Source organism: Lolium rigidum, chromosome 5 (assembly GCF_022539505.1).
Source record: "Lolium rigidum isolate FL_2022 chromosome 5, APGP_CSIRO_Lrig_0.1, whole genome shotgun sequence".
Lineage (NCBI taxonomy): Eukaryota > Viridiplantae > Streptophyta > Magnoliopsida > Poales > Poaceae > Lolium > Lolium rigidum.
This window is the reverse complement of record NC_061512.1, coordinates 67,984,734-67,998,856: the sequence shown is the minus strand read 5'-3', so window position 1 is coordinate 67,998,856 and position 14,123 is coordinate 67,984,734. Positions and strand designations below refer to the sequence as shown.

General features: G+C 51.1%; 1 protein-coding gene across 1 annotated transcript; it reads left to right on the top strand.

Moving 5' to 3' along the window:
- The first annotated feature begins 10,404 nt into the window (after window positions 1-10,404).
- On the top strand, window positions 10,405-13,264 carry LOC124653231 (DNA-directed RNA polymerases II, IV and V subunit 6A-like). The gene is made up of 6 exons (XM_047192297.1): window positions 10,405-10,649; window positions 11,332-11,365; window positions 11,452-11,621; window positions 11,697-11,748; window positions 12,810-12,877; window positions 12,971-13,264. Exons 1-6 carry the CDS (start codon window positions 10,612-10,614, stop codon window positions 13,038-13,040), a joined length of 432 nt encoding a protein of 143 aa, XP_047048253.1. The 5' UTR covers window positions 10,405-10,611; the 3' UTR covers window positions 13,041-13,264.
- Window positions 13,265-14,123: the final 859 nt, after the last annotated feature.

Below are 14,123 nucleotides of genomic sequence, written 5' to 3'. Positions count from 1 at the left end.
TTTTTCATATTTTTTTTGGCATGTTGTGTATATTAGTCATTTGTATTTTTTTTCTCGCTAGTCTAGGTACATGTGTAAGAGACGACGTTGATGATCAACTAGCTCCTACAATGATGACGTGATACGGAGAGTTCCATGAGCATCAAACGCACTTCAAGTGCAAGCGGCGCACATTATTGGTCATCACATAATCATAGCATGTCATGACATGAAAAGGTGAATCTTCTCCTTATATATGTGTTCACCTTATCAAGATGACAAGCTACATCATGTGTGGACTCTTCGTATGCTCAGGTTTGGGGAGTCATTCAAGAGGAGCATCCGAGCATGGGTGCGAAGGAAGAAGCATGGGCTCTTTTGCTGCAAGAGAGAAGCATGGAAGCCTAGGAAGACCACCAACTATGGTTTTCACTGATTAAGACAGCAGTTGTATAAACAAAATAAATATGTTGAACTGTTGACATGCCAAAGTTGGAATGGGAAAACCAGTCTTATGCAAGGAATGGGACACAAAAGTTGCACGCATGCCAGTACATCATTCTACCAGCTCATCATTTGCCAACTGCCCTACTGGTGTTTTCTCCTCGAGATGTCGTACAAAATTGCTTTTTTTTTTTTTGAGAAACTCGTACCAAATTGCTTGGGTTGGAAGGAAACATTGCGGGTTTCGACCGGTAAGAGCATCTCCAGCCGCTTCCCCCAAACCGTCCCCCAAAGGGATTTAGGGCGCGTCGGACAGAAAATGCGTTCCAGCCGCGTCCCCCAAAGCCCATTTTTGTCCGGCGCGGCTCGATACGGTGTCCGACGCCCCGAGCCCGTCCCCGTCCCACAGGGGACGCACCGGGGACGTCGGACACAACGAAAAGCGAGGCGGGGAGTGGCGAGGCCGACCCGTCAGCGGCACAGGAAGGCTAAAACCCCGTCGCCTACCTTTGGTCAAGCGACGTTAATGGCGTCCCTGTTTTCCCAGGCGACGCAGGGACACGTCTCGTCGTGCATGGCCGTGTGGCCGTCCGCGCCGGAGTTATTGTGTGCAACCACCCGCTGCCGCCGCTGTTTTAATAAGACGCCCTGCAGTTCTCGCCGCTCATAATCCTTCTCGTCGCCGCCGCCTCCCCCCTCCCAGATCTTCTCCTCGCCGCTCAAAAAATGTCGAGCTCGTCCTCCCGCAAGATCGCCGCGGCGAACGGCTTCGGCCGCGGCAGCCTCACCGTGGCGGAGGCGTGGGCGCTGTACCACGCCGGGTATCCAGTCCCGCCGGACATGCGGCTGCCAAGCAGCGGCGGCTGGAAGATGGCCGTGAACGGCATTGGCGTCCCGCCGCCGCCGAAGCCGGGCATGGATCAATGGAGGGACGCCATCAAGGCCCGTCGGGCTCAACTCACCGCCGAGGAGCGGTTGGATCCAACATGGGCGGTCAACAACAACGACGCCTGGTGGGCGACGTACTTCAAGGCGAAGTACGACGTCGAGATGCACATCACCGACAACCTCGTCGGCGGCCCCAACAGCTGGAACAAGGACGGCCGCGCCCTGTTCTGGGACGTTTCGGGGCGCACCCTCGAGAACGTCATCCGCGGCCTCCGCAACGGCGCTCCAAGGCTGGAGATGCCGTCGTCGCCGCCGCCGTCTCCTCAATGGCAGCCGAGGAGGACGACGTACTCGTCCTCCTCGCACTCTTCTTCCTCGAGACCGGCGCGATCGACGCCGTCCTCGTCGTACCGGTCGGCGCCCTACTGTTGCGGTCAGAAACCCACCGGTGGGCAGCGACGGGCAACACCGTAGAGCCGGGAATCTCCCAGGACTGCGGCTGGCCCTGGTCCCTCCGAGCGACAGCCCGCAAAGCCTTCTGCACACACGTCCGATGCTGTCGCAAGGGCGTGCCACCTGACCTATACCTGGTCAGGAAGGTGTTGGATGATGCCTCGCTTAGTTTCCTGCATGGCATACACGTAAACGTTAAATACGAGCCTCGATCGGCTCTTAGGTTGTCCTGTGAATCGGCTCAAAGAGCCGATCCACCCATGATGCGTACGAGGTGTACGATCAGATGGTGGTCCTGCTTGATCAAGATAAAGCTAAAGCGACCTACTACGATTTGGGGTTTTCACCGCACAATCGGAACATCCTACTCGTGATTGGGCCTCGCGCTCGCGTACGGTGATCGTAAGCCGATCCTAGACAGGGCCTAAAAACCAACACGAGGTTGATCCTCGGAACGTCCCGTCTAGGGCTAGCAAACGACACCCTACACGCCGCCGGATCCTCCAACCCTTTGTAAGGCCTAACAATGCAGATATTAAACTAATCCTTGAAGAACAAGGAGCAACCATAACGGATCGGATCTACTAAATAATGATCAAGCGGGTGCCGCCCTTACACCCGTGACAGGCGTAAGGGCGGCTAGATGTCTAAGGGTTGCACGACGATAGCATATGATACGAAGAACAATGCTAACCCTAAAAACACCTATGATAACTACGTTGCTCGCCATCAAAAAGGCTTCGACGACGAGCAACGCATGGAAGACGAATAAACGCGTGCTGCCTAGATCGCAAGATGCGATCTAGGCAGCATGGTGCTTACCCGGAAGAAACCCTCGAGACGGGGGAGTTGGCGATGCGCCGAGATTGATTTGTGTTGAACGTTGGTTGTTTATTCCATAAACCCTAGATACATATTTATAGTCCGGGGGCTTTCTAATTCGAGCGTGCACCTAACCGTGCACGGGTTAAACTCTAACTTCTAACCGACACGTATCCTACTATGGTACAGATACACGGGCAATTAGCCCAAACTTGGTACACAAGGCCGATTCATGTATTTCTTCTATGTATATTCTTCAAGCCCATCTCCAATCGCGGCCCACCTCTGATCCGGTCAAATTCCGGTGATAACACATGCCCCCCTGGTTTTGGAAATGACATTTCCAAAATCATTACGCTTTTCTTTCGTCGGGTCATGTCGTGGCAGAGCAAAACTGCCGCAGAATCTTCCATCATTTCGCCTCGCCTCCTGGGCTTCTCTGCACGCATTGATAATTTCGGCATCACGTCCTCGAGAACCGTCATGGCATTAAATCTCCACTACACCCCTTTTATTTATCTGTGCCGAATGGTTCGTCACTTCATCCCCTTGCTCTGTTCTGTCCACCAGCGCCCAAAAAACCCTCTTCCCCTGTAGCAATGTCTTCCTCTTCCTCTTCCCCCTCAGGCCTCCCCCTCCAATCTTCGCCGAAGAGCAAGAATGAAGACGACCTCAACTCCGGGGCGAACCCCATCTCCTCCGACAAGGAGGAGAAAGAAGGAGAAGTAGAGAAGACAGAGGCCTCCCCCTCCGCCAGGCTCCCACCGAAGAAGCGCTCCCGCATGTGGGCGGACAGCGAGGACGAGGATGATGACGAGGAAGGAGGAGAGGAGGAGGAGGATGATTCCTCCTCTTCCGCTGGGTACCCGCCGACGAAGCGCTTCCGTGCTTGGGCGGACAGCGAGGATGATGATGATGACGAGGAAGAAGAAGCTCCGGCCGAAGGCTGGGGCAGCAGCGACGAGGAATTCTCCGGCGGTAGCGCCGACGGCGACGCCGATGATGATGCCAGCGAGGACTAGTAATGTAGGATTAGTAGCCCCTGAGCAATCGGCTCTTCTTTTGCTTGAGCAATCGGCTCTTCATTGTAAAAATCCTCTCTTATTAATGAAGAAGACTTTTCCTTAACTCGATTTTGCCGATTTCCCTTCGTGCTGATTCTGCCGATTGTTAGTTTGATCAACGCTCAATGAGCTGATGGCAACGCATCGACCTCTTACGATAAATTTCGAGATAGACCAACTTAGCCACCTCCTCAAAGGGTAACCTGTGAACCTTGCTCAACCTCAGATCCTCAACTTCCAACCGAGCAGGTTCAAACCGCAGTCACTGAGCGTATTATTAACGACAACCTTTGTCTTCGGGAGAGCTCTAGGACCATTGCTGAATCAACCCGGAGGCCGGAGCTGATACTTCTGCAGGACAGGCTCCTGCTCCGTTTTCCCACAGCAATGATTCCTCAAAAAAGTTGAGATGCAGAGCCGACCGATTTCAACCAAATCGGCTTCCTATAGCAAAGGGTCCTTCAGGGCAAGCTTCCCCCCGAGCCTCAGTTAAGGCGAGAAAAGTAGTGAGCCAGCCAAATGTGCCGCCATCGGCCCCCAAGTCATAATACAGAGCCAACCGATTTCAACAAAATCGGCTCCTCAGAGCAGAGAACCTTCAGGGTGAGCTGCCCCCCGAGCTTCTTCAGTCCACTTCTTGCGCCTTGTTGGTCAGATCGGCTCCTTTCCTTTGGCGGATTTGATGCAACCCACCCTTAACCTGATCTGCCCGTCCATGCTGCTCTTGGCATTGGTCAGGGTCATGATCCCTCAAACTTGCCCCAGCTGATATTGCGGACTCGAATACTTGGTCCGGGGGTTTTGGAAGTTCTTGAAGAGAGGATCTGAGCCACCAAACCATTCCATTGAGGAGTTCTTCCAGTAGAGTCTCTCTTCGTGACCCACTTCCCGCTCCATTGAGCCTCTGCTTATAACAGTTGCACCTCTTGAGTCGATGGCCATGCATCGGCTTTCTATCCTTAAGTCGATGTCTGCGCATTGGCTGTGCTTAAAAATTTTCCAATTTTTTACGGCCGATTTATGTATCGGCCCCCATACTTCAATACCCATCATCAAAGAATATCTTGTGCTGCTGGGCATTTGAAAGACACTTCTACTTCATATCCTCGTGTTTTATCCACCTAGGTGCCCCCGAGCCGATTCTTTCAAGGGATTTGATGGCATCGGCTCTTCGAGTATTCCTCGTTGGATCAAATGCTGAACCCGAGCGGAATGTATGGTGAGGATAATTTTGGCCGATTGCTGGAATCGGCCTCCATGTTGTTTGCTCGATGAAGGTTTTGTAACGTTCCTCCATAGATCCTTGGGGCCGATCTCCTGGATCGGCATCGCCACGTTCGTTCATCGATGTTGCTTTACACGGTCAGGCCGGTGGATAAAACCAGCCTCACCCCGTCCTTTGTCACGTCGATGCGCTCGCAGTCGTCCAAATTGATGCCTGAGAGTGGCTCTTGGCCTGATGTCTCCCAAACGTTCATGCCGGCCGTTGAAATCTCGGCTGAATCATCTGCGTGGACGACTTCTACTTCATCTCCATCCCACTGTATTAGGCATTGGTGCATCGTGGATGGAATGCAACGGTTGGCGTCGATCCAATCTCTCCCTAGTAGGACAAGCATAGGAGCTCTTGCTCGTCGACAATAAAGAACGTTGTAGGGACGAGTTTTCCTTCCTACGGTCGGATCCACATTCGGAACACCTTGTGCGTCAGATGCTTGGCCGTTGAAATCGCTCAGTGTCACGTTGGTCTTGATCAGATCCGAGCTGGAGCGTCCCAACCGACGTAGCATGGAGTATGGCATAATGTTAACTTCCGCTCCGGTGTCCACCAACATCTTGTTGACAGAGCTGCCCATTGATGTAACCTCGCAAGTACGGGGCCTTCGGATGCTCGTAGCTTCTTTCTCGTGGCTTCTCGAAGATGACCGGCCGTGGGCCGCAGTCAAGTTGTGCCACAGGTGCTTCGTCTAATCCTGGAGCGCTAAACTCCGTTGGAAGGATGAAGACCATGTTTGTGCCAGCCGATGTCTCATCATCGGCTTTCTTTTGCCTGGGGCGCCACTCTTTTCTTTGTGGCCGCCCTTCTTCGTCCAGGGTTCGCTGAATTTTAGCGGCCAGATCAGGCCGCGCCTTCCTCAACGTGTGCAGGTATAACCTTTCAGCTTCCTCCAACCCACGTAGACGCTGAACCCTTCGCTTTTGGGAACGGCTGAGCCCATCAGGGCACCACCTTGGCGATGATACTTGTCTTCTTCTTCATCATCGTCCTCTAGTTCCTCGAGATCTTCCACCCGAGCGGACTCAGCATGTTTGTTCCGAGGCGGGAGAGGCCCTAGACGTTTGAACACGGACACGTTAGCTGCACCCTTCTTCCTTTGATTACATTCTGGGCAGTTGCCGATTGTAGGCAATCGGCTCATTCCTGAATCCCAGCAGTGTCTGAAGAAGGGGCAGTCCCAGTGCCTATCCTCGTCGTCTTGCTCCCCCGACTTTTCCTTGGCGTGGCGCTCATACCGCTCCTCGTCGCGATCATGCCGGCGACGTCTCCTGTCGTCCCTAGCCAGACGATCTTTTTCATCATCGTCGTTGTATCGCCGGCGTTGGTCGTATTGACCCACATACTTGTTGAGGAGGTGATCAGAGAGAGGTCGCCGATATCTCACGTTCCTCACTTCTCCCTCTCGTGATGTAGCGCTTGCCATCATGACGGAGCCGATCGCGTGGAGCGGCTTCCTCTGTGTCTTTGCTATGAGAGCAGCTGCCCTCATCTCCGTCCTTACCAGAGTGGTGCCCAGGTCCTACCATGTTGATATTGCACGAGAAATCTGGCTGGCACCCTCCATGGTAAGTATACTCCACCATGTAAACGGCGGGGAAGGGGTGTGTGTCGACCTTCATGGCGTACTGGTTGAAAATTAGCCGCCCTTGTTCTATCGCCATTTGGACCTGCTGACGCCACACCCTGCAGTCGTTAGTGGCGTGGGTGAACGTGTTATGCCACTTGCGGTATGGCTTTCCGTTCAGCTCCTGCACCGTGGGGATCTTGTGGCCTTCGGGTACCTTTAGCTGCTTCTCCTTGAGTAAGAGGTCGAAAATCTGCTCAGCTTTGGTCACGTCGAAGTCAAACCCTTTTGGAGGACCTTGTGGCTTAACCCACTTACAAGACACGGGGCTTGCCGCCCGAGTCCATTCAGCCACTGCTACCTCTTGATCTCCCGCAGCACCTTCATCCTCGTCTGCCTCAACCAGGACCACCGCACGCTTGAATTTGTCCTGGTAAACATCTGGGTGGCGCTCGTTCATATGCCGACAGCCTTCGCACCATGTGCGCCAATGAAGGGTAATCCGCTTGGGAGGCCACGTCCTTGATCGATGATGAGAGACCCACCACCGCCAACTCGACCGCTTCTTTCTCACTTACGTGAACCGAATAGCATCGGTTCCTAACGGTCCCGAAGCGCTGGATGTATTCCGACACCTGTTTCCCCGCGCTTCGTCGTACTTGTGCTAGATCGGCAATACCAGCCTCGGAAGCCTCCGAGTGATACCTGTATGTGGAACTGCTCTTCCAACCGCTTCCAAGTCCGGATTGAGTTCGGTGGCAGCGATGTGTACCACCCGAAAGCCGATCCTATGAGGGATCGTGCGAAGAACCTCACACGCAGCTCGTCCGATGCTGAGATCGTGCCCAGCCTGTGCCAAATATCGGCTCACATGCTCGATGGAGCTGGAACCATCCGATCCACTAAACTTTGTGAAGTCGGGGAGCCGATATTTGGGTGGTAGCGGGATCAATTCGTACTCGTTGGGGTACGGCTTGGTATAGCCGATTGTCCTCCTTTTCGGCATCATGCCGAATTGGTCTTTCGAATTGTACAAATCTGATCCGCGGTGATGGCTGAAGGTGTCGAACCCCGAAGATTCGCCGGGGTGGCATACTTAGCCAGCCATGCTTGTTTTTCCGGTTCTGAGCCAACCGCAGGAGCTGAGCTCCGGAGGTTTGTCGGGGTGGCATACTTAGCTAGCCACGTCCGCTTCTCAATATCTGCTCCCGACGTTCCTCCTGCTCGTTCCGGAAGTCCCTGCTCGTTGCAGCCTGGTTCGAGAGTGCCCGATGCTATCGCAGCTCGGCACGTATGCGCACGTGTATCCGTGCGGGATCTCCTTGGGCGCCTCATGTAGGAATTGGTAGTCACTATGGTCACCACCAATCTTGTAGACGACGTATGCCGATGAGTTCGGCACTTCTGGTGCTGCCAACGCGAACGGCAGCGGTGGACGGGACTCGGAGTGGCATCTCTCCTTGGTAAGTCCCCGGAGCCGGTCCCGACGGAGAGTACCGATGGCTCATGATTTCCTGAATCACGCGAAGAGCGACACGCTCCAAAGTGTTCACCGGGCTCTCGAGTGGCGGTGCGGCGCATGAGCCACCATGAAGTTGATCTCTCGACGCAGCGACCTGGTGCGTTCTTCGACGGGGAGGACAGGTCCACTCCATCGAGCGCGCTCAGGTGAGAACCCTTTCCACCCGATGCCATGTGAGCGGGTTCCGTGAAAAGAGCCGATGAGGTCGGCTTCGAGGACTGCCTTGATCTCGTCATGCTTCTTCTTGAGCTCGTCGGTCGGATCCTCGTACTTGACCGGAGTGCCTTCCGCCGTCTCGGATGTAGATGGCGATGCGGTGGATGTCGAAGATCGTCCCACCGGGCGTGCCGGAATGTGTTGCGGTCGAAACCCACCGGTGGGCGGCGACGGGCAACACCGTAGAGCCGGGAATCTCCCGAGACTCGCGGCTGGCCCCGGTCCCTCCGAGCGACGGCCCGCAAAGCCTTCCGCACACACGTCCGATGCTCGTCGCAAGGGCGTGCCACCTGACCTATACCTGGTCGGGAAGGTGTTGGATGATGCCTCGCTTAGTTTCTCGCATGGCATACACGTAAACGTTAAATACGAGCCTCGATCGGCTCTCGAGGTTGTCCCGTGAATCGGCTCAAAGAGCCGATCCACCCATGATGCGTACGAGGTGTACGATCGGATGGTGGTCCTGCTTGATCAAGATAAAGCTAAAGCGACCTACTACGATTTGGGGTTTTCACCGCACAATCGGAACATCCTACTCGTGATTGGGCCTCGCGCTCGCGTACGGTGATCGTAAGCCGATCCTAGACGGGGCCTAAAAACCAACACGAGGTTGATCCTCGGAACGTCCTGTCTAGGGCTAGCAAACGACACCCTACACGCCGCTGGATCCTCCAACCCTTTGTAAGGCCTAACAATGCAGATATTAAACTAATCCTTGAAGAACAAGGAGCAACCATAACGGATCGGATCTACTAAATAATGATCAAGCGGGGTGCCGCCCTTACACCCGTGACAGGCGTAAGGGCGGCTAGATGTCTAAGGGTTGCACGACGATAGCATATGATACGAAGAACAATGCTAACCCTAAAAACACCTATGATAACTACGTTGCTCGCCATCAAAAAGGCTTCAGCACGAGCAACGCATGGAAGACGAATAAACGCGTGCTGCCTAGATCGCAAGATGCGATCTAGGCAGCATGGTGCTTACCCGGAAGAAACCCTCGAGACGGGGCAGTTGGCGATGCGCCGAGATTGATTTGTGTTGAACGTTGGTTGTTTATTCCATAAACCCTAGATACATATTTATAGTCCGGGGACTTTCTAATTCGAGCGTGCACCTAACCGTGCACGGGTTAAACTCTAACTTCTAACCGACACGTATCCTACTATGGTACAGATACACGGGCAATTAGCCCAAACTTGGTACACAAGGCCGATTCATGTATTTCTTCTATGTATATTCTTCAAGCCCATCTCCAATCGCGGCCCACCTCTGATCCGGTCAACTTCTGGTGATAACACCTACACCGTCCCCAAACGGGAGGTCAAGGAGGAGACGGCGACGCCCGTCAACACGAGGCGTGGCGGCAGCGGCAGCAGCAGCGGGCGGCAGCAAGGGAGGCGCGGCGGCGCCCTCCTCATCCCGAAGCCGGAGGTGAAGGAGGAGCCGGAGGAAGCGTCGAAGGCGGCGCTGCTGGCGGAGTACGAGCGGCAGCAGCGGCTCATCGCCAGCAGCGACGACCCCGAGGACCGCCCGGGGCTGCGGGCGGCGTTCTTGGCGTCCATGGACGACAAGGATGCCCGGAGGGGCGACCTGGACGCGGCGATCGCCATGTCCATCCGCGACTCCGCAAGCCGCTGGTGGACCTCACCGACGACGGCGAGGCAGGATCAAGCGGCTTGGTGAAGGACGAGCCCGTCGACGAGCGCGTCAAGCAGGAGGTCGTCACCGACGACATGTACAACTTCCAGCAGTACTACGACGCCTCCGGCCACCGCAAGTGGTTCTAGATTAGGTTTAGTTTAAAATTAGTCAAATTTCGTTCGAATCTATGTAAGTTTGGACGAATCTAATCGAATCTAATTAAGTTTAAAATTTGCGAAATTTTGTTTGGGGGACGCGACTGGGGAGCGACGTCCCCCAAACGCGACACGAACGAAACACGTCCCCCAAACGCTCAATCCGGCGCGGTTTGGGAGACGGTTTGGGGGACGCGGCTGGAGATGCTCTAAGGACTCGTTTGGATAGCCGGTTTGAAGGCCCAAACCACGTTAATCGCAGTCCTAAAAAAACTGCTCGGTTTCGGAAATTTCGCATTTGGAAGCCCAGTTTTTGGCCCATCAGAATCCGTCGGTTCCCCCAACTTGAATAAACCTAGGAGGGTCAGAATTCCAATCAGAGACCCCGCCGCCGTCGACTACCTCACCTGAGCAAAGAGACGCCGCCGTCGACTAACTCCCCGCCACGAACGCCCATCGCCGCCGTCCACTACCTCTCCATTAGCCACTGTCGATTACCTCTTCGGCCGCCGCCCAAGAGGAAGGCACACCCCGCGGCGGCAAAACCCTAGCGACAGGAGCACTCAGCGGCGGGAGACATGGCGGACGATGGTTACAATGAAGATGATGACATGGGGTTCGTCCCCTCTCTCTCCTCTCTCTTTCATGCTTGTTTCATGTGATCACCGGAATCTAGGCTAGGGTTTCCGACAGGTAGTTTTTGCTTGCTTGTTGATAACATATGTGCTGCTGGGAGTTGTTCCTGGGCGATTGATTTGGTGCTCAACATGGAAGTAATTATTTGATTCCACGGGTGCTAGTTATGGTTAATTGGGTTTCGAAAGCACGCGCTCTCGCTGTCGAATTTGCACTGGTTCTCACATGTAAGAGGGGTGTTTGTTTGCCAATCTACGAGGGCATATTTTGTCTTGAGTAGCAACTCGAAGCAGTTTGTGCAAGATATTTTCTTGGCGTCTGGAGGACAAGATCTAGGTGTTCTTCATCTGGTGTCGAAACTTGCGTGCCTCTGAATTGTTTTGAGGCGGCGGTTAAATATTTTAGTTGAAAGATCAATTGCGCAAGCTCCATCAAAGTTAGCAGGAGCGGCAAGGCCTTGTGCTTCTAATTGGGATAAGAATTTGAGCTTCTTTTTTTGCTTGGTGATTTCGTCGTTCGAGATTAATTAAATAGTTGGTCAAGTCTTATCTTTTCAGGATTCCACTGTCATTATGTGACACTATCTGTCTAATTGCACAGACTAAAAGATTACAGATTATTTGCTGAATTAACTGTGTTACGATTCTTCATTTGTTATGCAGATATGAGGATGAGCCTCCAGAACCTGAGATTGAGGTGTGGATCCATCGCTATTTTCATATACTGCTGTTACTCTTCAGAGGAAGAGCTTGTAGCTTAACTGATGTACTACTCTTGAATAGGACGGGGTTGAAGAAGATCTTGAGAACAATGAGGATGCCCCTGACGATGTGGTAGGGGGTGAAGGTGAAGGAAAGGAACAGGAAAAGACTCAGGGTCCACGCCATACAACAAAATATATGACCAAGTATGAGCGCGCACGCATCCTCGGTACACGTGCTTTGCAGATAAGGTATACTTCTAGCTGAGTACACCTTACAGTTAATGAGTTCATTCATCCAGGTAATTGACCCTTTGGTATTTGTAGCATGAATGCTCCAGTTATGGTTGAGCTTGAGGGAGAAACTGATCCTCTTGAGGTAAAGCTACACTGATCTTTTGCTTGCATGTACTTCTAATCTAGGCTGCCAGATAACGATAACCTTGATTGGTTGCTTTCTTTATTTCAGTTTCACTTTTCACGCTGTACTACTCTTTCTAGCAAACTCTGATAGTATATTACAGTCAAATTTTTTTACTTTGTAAGTAAAGATTGATCTTGATACCACGGATCGTCATGCTCCTGGTATTAAAAAGCCATGCTTATTTATGAACATACTTTATGTCCAGCTGTAAACTTAAGAATATGCCCTACGATTATAAGATTGACATTATGGATGTGTATGGCGATGTCATCTTTTAATCCAGGGATGTACTTCATATCCAACTCTGAGCTAATGAATATCCAGTATTGTTGGAAGTATTTATGAACCTGTTAATATACATATGTTTGATAGCTGAACAATTGATAGTCTATAAACTCTTAAGACTGGTTCAGGAATGCACCAGTTACTGATGAAGTTATGGATAGGTTACCATAATGCTTGCTTTTAATATTGTATATCTAACTGTGCACCTTATCTGTTGTTCTCTTGAAGCTTAAATGTGCCATTGACAAGGAAATGTACTGATGTGCAGCTAAATATATATGCATTGATGTTTTACACTGTATAGGCGTACACTACATACATCCTTTGCTGTATTACGTTGTAATTATGGATATAAAGCATATACCTAGATATGTGTATTACATGGTAATACAGCAAAGGATGTGTGTAGCTATCTTAAACCAAAAGAACGTCCTTGCTAATCGTCTATAGTTCTACCTTTCTGTGGAACACAGTTTACAATTTGTGTTATGTTTATCAGAACAAAAGTAACCTGAATAGTTTTAGGTGAGAGTATTAAAGCTGGGAATGCGATAAATATGTTTAGTAGGAGCAAAGGGTAACTGAAATGAAACTTGACCTCACTTGTCAATAATTCATTACAAACACACACAGATGGTTTTCTCGCTTAGTGTAGTAAATGTTACCATCAGTTAAGTCACCTGTAGTTGTAAAATCGTCTGCTCTGCTGATCCTCATGTCTTTGTCTTCAGATTGCCATGAAAGAACTGAGAGCACGTAAGATCCCCTTCACCATTAGGCGGTACTTACCTGATGGAAGGTGAGATTTGAAGGAAAAGCAATCCTCACTTCTCTTGCTGCCTACCATGTACTACTATATAACCTCATTGCTATTTACTTTGTTTTGAAATAGTTACGAGGACTGGGGAGTCGATGAGCTCATTGTTGAGGACTCCTGGAAGCGTCAAGTTGGTGGGGGCTAAAGCTGGTAGACTGTTCAACATGAAAGGCTCTGTGTGCTGCATCTGAACTTAGCCCTCGTAGTATCCTCTTGGTTATATGCAAGTCTAGCACTGAACTAGTATGAACAATGTTACTGTACCATGCGTGTAATCGAATTGCATAGTTGGGTCAGTTTGCTTGAACCATTGCTGTCATGCAGCCGCAAGTTGAACTGAATTATGTGAATATCCTTGGACTTTTAACATCAGTAGGTGCTTTTTTCCGTTGGTGGCCAATGCTGTTATATAAAAGTGAAATGCTGGGCTTTCTTGTGCGCACGGTACAGGACTTCCTGCAGGTTAAGTTATATTGGCAGTTTGGACAAAGAACGAAAGCAAGTACATCGGCAAGTACATCTTTATAATACTTCAAGTATGTGTTAGTATGTTGTGTATTTGTTGATCTGTTGCATTAGTTCTTTTTATGTTTTTCTCTCATCGATCTACGCTCTTTGTTGCCCTGATCTTCCTGTGAAATTGACAACTATCGGTTTATGTAAGAGAGTACACTATCTAAAAGACCGCAGGTTTACCATGACTTGTAACACCACCAGTGTCATATGTTTGTGGATGCGTAAACATGGGAGCCTCACGCTTTCTGCTTATGTTAGTATAGATGTCGATGTAAGGGCACCTCGTTGTCCCGTCCGTGGGATGTCAGGTGTGGAGTAAGTCTTTTTGTCATTTTCTATTTTACGGTTTGGAGGGCTATTTATAGTGCACTCCTCCTAATTCGGGTTCTCTGCTTTGATCCTTTCATCGTTGCAAGTCTTTGGCACGTTTCTCTTTCATGGAAGCAAAGGAAGAACAAGCTCCTTCCCTCTGATCCTTGCATGAAAATGAATACTCATCTCGGTCAACTTTTTGTGCCAAAGACAATGTTAACCAGCATGTCGCAACAATGTCGTTGATATGGAGATCCAAGATCCAGAACATAGAGCCACCTTAGTTAAATATCGACTTTCTGCAGATTGTGTGCGACACACTCATAACTAGAAAGTGTGGAAATCACACTCGTGCATATATAATCACTATCTAAGTTGTCCTAATCTAAGCGAAAAACAT

Bases quoted from the DNA above. Each gene is read 5' to 3' on its own strand.
- LOC124653231 (XM_047192297.1), top strand. From the start codon at position 10,612: ATGGCGGACGATGGTTACAATGAAGATGATGACATGGG. The intron at 11,622-11,696 runs GTATACTTCTAG...TGGTATTTGTAG, and splicing joins ACACGTGCTTTGCAGATAAG to CATGAATGCTCCAGTTATGG. The intron at 12,878-12,970 runs GTGAGATTTGAA...GTTTTGAAATAG, and splicing joins CGGTACTTACCTGATGGAAG to TTACGAGGACTGGGGAGTCG.